Consider the following 7312-nt stretch of genomic DNA (forward strand, 5'->3'; position numbering starts at 1 on the left):
CTAAAATATTAGAAGTGTAGGATTGTTTGTATGTTCTGTTTAATATTTTTATATGTATATATTTTCCAGTTCAGTAATAGTTGCTTTGTCGTGCCATTTCGGTTCACTTGAATTGTTTTTGTCAAAATGGTTGCAGAAAAGCACCTGTTTTCCCTTGATGAATCTTGTTCAATATGTCTTCCTAATCAGACTATTATGTTTGTTGTCATATCATTTATTTCATTCTGGGGAAAATTCAACTATTTGTAAGAAAAGAAAAAAAAAATAAAGATGTGTATACCTACTGTATCTTCTAGTTATATAACATTTTCTATTAGATCATAATGTTACTCTAAATCAGCACTTTGAAAACCCCAAGTGTGTTTCTCTCACCCACAAAAAAAGTAACAAAAAATTAACAACAAAAAAATAAGTAAAACAAAATTAGGGAAGTGCTTGGTGTAAACACTTCCTGTAAAATGGAAATTGTTCATTGCAGTGTGTTGTCAAAAGTGCTTAGTTCCTACTATTAGCACTAGCATTCTTTTAATTCTAATTAACTGATGATTTAAATATCTGCACCAGTAGTGTGATTGTCATGACTGGAGATGACATCATCTTCTGTTTCATTAATTTTCTTCTTCTCTTGGAACTCCCTTTCAGAAAACTTGACAGCGTCATTAATACTATGAAAAGCAAACTGCTCTACGTTCTTACTGGTATTGCTAAAATATCCTCCATTATGGAGTAAACGTCTTACTGATGGATTACAATTGGCTAGAAAAACTTGAACTCCAATCTCATTATAATCAGTTTGAATTTCTTTGAGCACGTTAAGGCCAACAGAGTCTATAAATTGCATGGCACCACAATCAATGATGAGAGTATGCATAGTGATTGAAGGGACAACGTTTTCAGGAGGATTATGGGGTTTACACACTGTTTTTAAAATGTTCAACTTTGCAAAACATCTATACTTTGTTTCTTCATTCACCACAGCCCTCTCTCTTTCCTTTTTTGCTTTTTGCTGTTTTGCAGACACCATAGATGGGTTAATGCCTGTTTTACTAAATAGCATGTTCTTAAAATAATCTTTGTTGGCATAGTAAAGAGCAGCATCAAATCGATATATTTTGATATTGGGTATAATGCGGAGCTCTTTATAGGTGAATTGATCTTCATAAATCTCAGTTCCACTGACTTTTGCTAAAAGGGTAGCCCTAGGCCTTTGAGTTTGGACTATCACACAAACCATTGAGAAACAAACTCCCACCAACAAACCTATCTCTGTTGATATCAAGGAAGATGCTAACATGCTAACCCACCATACAACTGTGTCAATCTTGCTGACACGCCACATTTTTGGTGTGTCTGCAAATTTTCTTAGAGCACTTCCAAGGCTTACAACAGTTATAACTCCTAAAATGCAGTTTTGAAGAGAGTAGAAAAGAGGAGCGATGGCTAAGAGAACAAGCAACAGCATAATAGCGCTGACTACCCCATTGAGTTGAGTATTGGCTCCTGTGGATTCTTTAAGAAGGGTCTTGGCCAGAGCAGCACATGTAGCAAAAGAATAAAAAAAAGATTGGATAAAATTACACGTGCCTATAGCTATCATCTCCTGGTTTGTACTGACTGTGTACCCATGTTTTTTGGCAAATAATTCAGCAAGAGATACTGTCATTGCAAACCCAATAATTGCTATTGGAATGGCATCGGTAGCCACTTTGGGAACTAGATTCAAATCTGGTGCTCTAGGTGCCTTGAATCCTGTTGGAATCGTCCCACATATAGATGATTTATAGTTGCCACTAAAATCAAAGTAATGGGAGACCAGTGTGGCAACTATAATAACTAGCAATTCTATTGGAAATGGGACTTTCATTTTACTCTTAAACCTATCATTAATTTCCTTTACTGTTATCATGACAGCCAGTGCAACAATACTTGTCAATAAGTCACATATATTGGTTGTTCCTAAGTTTGAGAAGACGTCAATCCAAGTCATAACCAAAGATCCAGCACCATCACGTCGGGTGATACGTAAGCCTAAGAGGTATTTCATTTGGGATGTTACAATCGTAAGAGATGATCCTGTAACAAAACCACTCAGCAATGGTTCTGAGAGATACATGGATATGAAACCTAACTGTAATATCCCCATAAGGATCTGGAAAAGAAAAAAAGGGAAAATAATAAGGATCTGAAAAAGAACAAAATGCAATATGCAAGAATTTTGGTGAAAAAGAATTCTCCCCAGATGTTTGGAATATGACGGTAATATAAAATATAATGTAAAAGGAACTATATTATTCCAACTGAATGTTGAATTGTACGCTCTTATCTCTGGAAAGGTATTATGTTGTCTTACATTCCTGCCTGTTTATAGTGCATTTTATGGACTAATGTTCTAATGCTTTTGTGATCTATGTTGCATGCATAGGATGTGGAAAAACAATCAGTTTTGCACAGGGCTGCCATCAGAAATTTTGGGGGCCCTAACACAGCTCAAGGTCTGCCTCCAAGCCCTCCAGATTTCGCCCGCAAGGTCCCACCTCCAAATCCACCCACAAGGAAGCAGTGTTTGTAGAGTGGATATAGGGTGTGTGTTTTGTGGATGCACTGTGTGTTTGTGTATTGGCTACAGTGTGTGTTAGTGCATGTGTAGTGGATGCAATGTGTGTGTAGTAGATGCACTGTGTGTATATTGTGTGTGTGTGTGTTTGTGTTTAGGCCCCTACACTCTGCCAAAGGCCTACGTCTAACGTAGACATTTAATACTTCTACCTCTGATGCTCACTTTAAAGACTTTTCTAGGGCTGCACCATTCCTATGGAACGCCCTTCCCCTCTCTGTTAGACTTTCACCCAGTCTCCCCTCCTTCAAAAAATCTTTGAAAACGTTCTTCTTCAGGAAAGCATATCAATTAAACTGTGAAAAGCTTTCCGTGCCCGCACCTTGATTCCTCTCCTGCACCATCATAAAGACAAAACACTAAGCCCTCAGTGACTACTATCCTAGCAACCTACTTTTCTACCCTTTCCTTACCTTTTGTGTCACTATACCACACTCTTTAGCATTTAAGCTCATTGAGCAGGGCCCTCAATCCCTCTGTTCCTGTGTGTCCAACTCATCAGGGTTACAAATACGTTGCTGTAAGTTCAGCCATTGTACAGCACTAAGTAATTTGTTGGCGCTTCATAAATAATAATTATAATTAAGATTAATGATTACATAGATACATTTGTTATCCCAACCTTTTAAATGGTTGTCCAGTATCAGTCGCTGTTGAGTGACTTTTGCCTCAGCCAAGAGACACATTACATAACAATAAAGATAACGCATATAAGATAGATTAAAGTGTGTAAATATGTTCATAAGTGAGCAATGTAAGGAACAATAATATATAAGAATCATACAATACCTGGTAAATGCCAGCCATAAATGTTAGTGTGGTGGCCACTTTAATTGCATAGCAGCTTCTCCCGCACACAGTCCCATTAACAGCTAGTGTTGCATTTGTTATAATTGTTAGTCCTTCCTCTTCTGAAAAACCCGCAGCTTTCAAATGCTTATTGACAGACTCTCCGATCATAAGACAAAGTACACCAAATGTACCCACGCAGTTATGACGAGAGGAGGCCATGAAGAAGTAGATGATGCAACAAAAAAAGTTGCTATATAATCCATAGATAGGGTCCTGACTTGCCAACAGAGAGTAAGCAATTGCCTGGGGAATGGTAACAATGCCAACTATGATACCAGATACAATATCTCCTAGCAGATATTCCTTTACTTTGTAACGTGGTAGCCATGCAAGTACTGGGAAAAGATGAAAAAGATACTGACTCAGCCTTTTTGGACTACCTGTACAGCAAGCTTTGGTTTTGTCAATGATGAGGTCTTTGATGCTTGAGGATATCTTGTTTTGTTCCTTCAGTTCTACATAGGAGCCAGTGAAGGGAACCGACTGTAAACGATCACGCTAGAATTGAATTATAAAGAATATTTATTTTTAGATCTATAGTATTAATTTTGTTATATACCACAGACTTTCACAATATTGTCACAAATTAATTTATTACATTATTTGTTTCTTTCTGTGTCTTATACCTTGACTTTGCTAACTGTTACTTATCGTTTATTTGCTAACAGTGTTACTTATTAATAGTTAACAGAGATGTCGCGAACATAAAATTTTCCGTTCGCGAACGGCGAACGCGAATTTCCGCAAATGTTCGCGAACAGGCGAACCGGGTGAACCGCCATAGACTTCAATAGGCAGGCAAATTTTAAAACCCGGGACTCTTTCTGGCCACAATAGTGATGGAAAAGTTGTTTCAAGGGGACTAACACCTGGACAGTGGCATGCCGGAGGGGGATCCATGGCAAAACTCCCATGGAAAATTACATAATTGATGCAGAGTCTGGTTTTAATCCATAAAGGGCATAAATCACCTAACATTCCTAAATTGTTTGGAATAACGTGCTTTAAAACATCAGGTATGATGTTGTATCGATAAGGTAGTGTAAGGGTTACGCCCGCTTCACAGTGACAGACCAAACTCCCCGTTTAACGCACCGCAAACACCGCAAACTGTTGTCAGAGGCAGACACACAAAAAAAATGCCACACTGATGACGGCATCCTGGTGGTGGCAACAGCATGCGTTGATTGGCGTGCTGTCTGGCTGACCCCGGGTGCGATCTGAGGAAGCCGATTTTGTGGCGAAATGCGTCATCACGCACGTCCCGTGGTTACGTCATCAAGCTCCGCCTCCAGAAAGTGTTTGCGGTATTGCGCTAGCCGGCAGCCATACCGAACGGACTACATTCCATAGAAGGACTGAGGGAGCTAAGTGACACCACTTTGGTGAATTTTAAATTATGAAGATTTGCTGAAATTAAAGAGTTTTTTCGACCTGCTGCCGTCTTGTGATCCTTGGCTTTAAGCATATAAAAAGCGGATACTGTTAGAGCAGACTCATCTGCTCTCCACTTGTGAGTGCAATTATATATACTGTCTCCATATTATATTTGTAATACTGTATTATACTATGTAATTCCTTTTGTTTTTCATATATATGTACATATAATGCAATGCGCAGAAGAGAGCTCTAGCATGAGAAAAAGGCCCTGTATTTATTCTGCGCAGTGGAAGCAAATGTAATAACATGCTTGTGCTGTGTTTGCTTTTAACTTGTCTCTGGTGTCTCCATAAGTGGGATACCAGAGGACAAAAGGGCCAGGAAAGCATATGGTGCATGTGTTTGTAGCCTGCTTGTGGGATGTGTGTGTGTAGAGTGAGCTGATTGTGGTGTGGTATTGTGTAAATAGGTTGATTTTATTCATGTTTGTGGTGTAATATGTGTGGCTAGGGGCTGTAAAGAGTGTGTGTATAGGGGGCATAGTGTGTATAGGGGATGTAGCGAGTGTGTGCATACAGGCTGTAGTGTGTGTGTGTGTGTGTGTGTGTGTACATAGGTGACGTAGTGTGTGTAGGGGTTGTAGAGCGTGAGAGTGTGTGTTTAGAGAATGTTGTGTGTGTTTGCTTACAAGGAATGTAGTGTATGCATAGGGGATCCAGCATTTGTATGTCAGGAATGTAGTGCGTGTAGGGAAGCTAGTGTGTAAAGGACCCAGAGTTTGTATAGGAGATTGTGTGTGTGTGTAGAGGATTCAGAGTGTATATAGGGTAAGGGATCTAGAGTGTATCTGGAGTGTAATGTGTGTAGTGGTGCAGTGTGAGGGGTGTTGTAGTGTGTGTGTGTGTGTGTGTGTGTATGTGTATATATATATATATGTTTAGAATTACTGTATGTGCGAGGGGCACAGTGTGTTGGGTGTGCTTGGTGTATGAGTGAAGGGTGCAGCATGTGTGTAAGAGGGGTGTTGTGTGTGTGAGGGTGTTCTTATCTACTGTAACATTCTACGTTTCTTATTTTCTTTGTCTGGTAACTCACTGAGGGTTATTTTATATATTATACCTACATGTGTGTGCTGTATATGTGTGATAGTGTGCTGTGTGTGAGAGTGTGTTGTGTGTGTCTGAGGGTGCTGTGTGTGTGTCTGAGGTGCTGTCTGTGAGTGAGGGTGCTGTGTGTCTGAGGGTGCTGTCTGTGTCTGAGGGTGCTGTTAGTGTGAGTGTGCTGTGTGCTTTGTGTGTGTGAGGGTGCTGTCTGTGTCTGAGGGTGCTGTGTGAGTGTAAATATGTTTATTTAAATATGTATTTTTTTTGTACTTAAAAACATATGTGCTGTCATCCCTGGTGGTCTCAGTGGTGAGAGTGAATTCTAGCCTGCATGGCTAGAGTTCACTCTCACAAGATCTGAGCGTTGCCGCGGTAACCACGGCAACGCTCAGACCTCTCGAGAGGAACCCGGTGGAGCTGCTGCCTAAAGCTCCCCGAGTCTTCTCCTGCCTCCCTCCCCAGCAGGCGGCTGCATATCAGTGCCTGTGGGCCGGTGAGGAAGATTTTTGATCTCCCCACCAGCCCATGAAGGCACACAGCAGGGCCGGTGCTTGGACAGCGCCGGCTCTGGATGGGCCGGCAGGGGAGATCCTGTGATGGCCAGTCCGGGCCTGGTTTACACATTCACTAATATACACACTCTCACTGACATACAGTGTCAGTTACACGCTCTCACTGACATACACAGTCTCACTTACACACTCTCCCTAACACACACTCTCACTGACATCCAGTGTCACTTACACAATCTCAATAGCATACAGTGTCACTTACACACTTTCACTGACATACACAATGTTACAGTCACTAGCACACACACAGTGTAACTTACACACACACACACACACAGTCACTGACATACACACAGTTTCTCTTACACACACACACACACACACACTGTCACTCAAGCACAACTCACACCACTTTACATATAGTCACACTTTATTTACACACACAAACACAGGAATTCAATACACGCAGACCAATTTACAATCATACACCCAGTCTCATAATCAGTTCCACTTACCTTCAGATAGATCATTCATAAGTGCTGTGAATGAAGGTGAGAGGTCCAGCCTGAAGGTAGCTGCTATTGCTACTGGTGGGGGGAGCAGGAGAGCAGTGCACTGTGAGCACAGGGTACTCACAGTGCTTTCTCAGAGTGCTTCTGGTGTTCACAGGCAGGGGGCAGCCAGGATACCAAGTCATGTCCCGGCTTTCCCTGCTTGCAGGATGCACAGTGCTGTGCTTGGGTGCTGGTGTTACAGCATTCCCCATTCCCCAAGCAGACAAGCGACAGCAGAGGGAGCCCAGCAGCTGAATGGCTGCGCTGGGGGTGGCTAAGGAGCCGCTTGCCAAGCAC

General features: G+C 41.3%; 1 protein-coding gene across 1 annotated transcript; it reads right to left on the bottom strand.

Annotated features, from left to right (window-relative positions):
- Positions 1–547: 547 nt before the first annotated feature.
- Positions 548–6991, bottom strand: LOC134601640 (sulfate transporter-like). Its single transcript, XM_063446158.1, has 3 exons — positions 6977–6991; positions 3404–3964; positions 548–2149 (listed from the first exon to the last, which is right to left on the bottom strand). The coding sequence occupies exons 1-3, from the start codon at positions 6989–6991 to the stop codon at positions 548–550; spliced, it is 2178 nt and encodes a 725-aa protein (XP_063302228.1).
- Between the last annotated feature and the right edge of the window lie 321 nt (positions 6992–7312).

Source organism: Pelobates fuscus, chromosome 3, assembly GCF_036172605.1.
Source record: "Pelobates fuscus isolate aPelFus1 chromosome 3, aPelFus1.pri, whole genome shotgun sequence".
NCBI classification, from domain to species: domain Eukaryota; kingdom Metazoa; phylum Chordata; class Amphibia; order Anura; family Pelobatidae; genus Pelobates; species Pelobates fuscus.

Excerpts from the sequence above, each read along its gene's own strand:
- LOC134601640 (XM_063446158.1), bottom strand. Across the intron at positions 2,150-3,403 it reads TTATGGCTGGCATTTACCAG|ATCCTTATGGGGATATTACA; the intron begins GTATTGTATGAT and ends TTTCTTTTCCAG.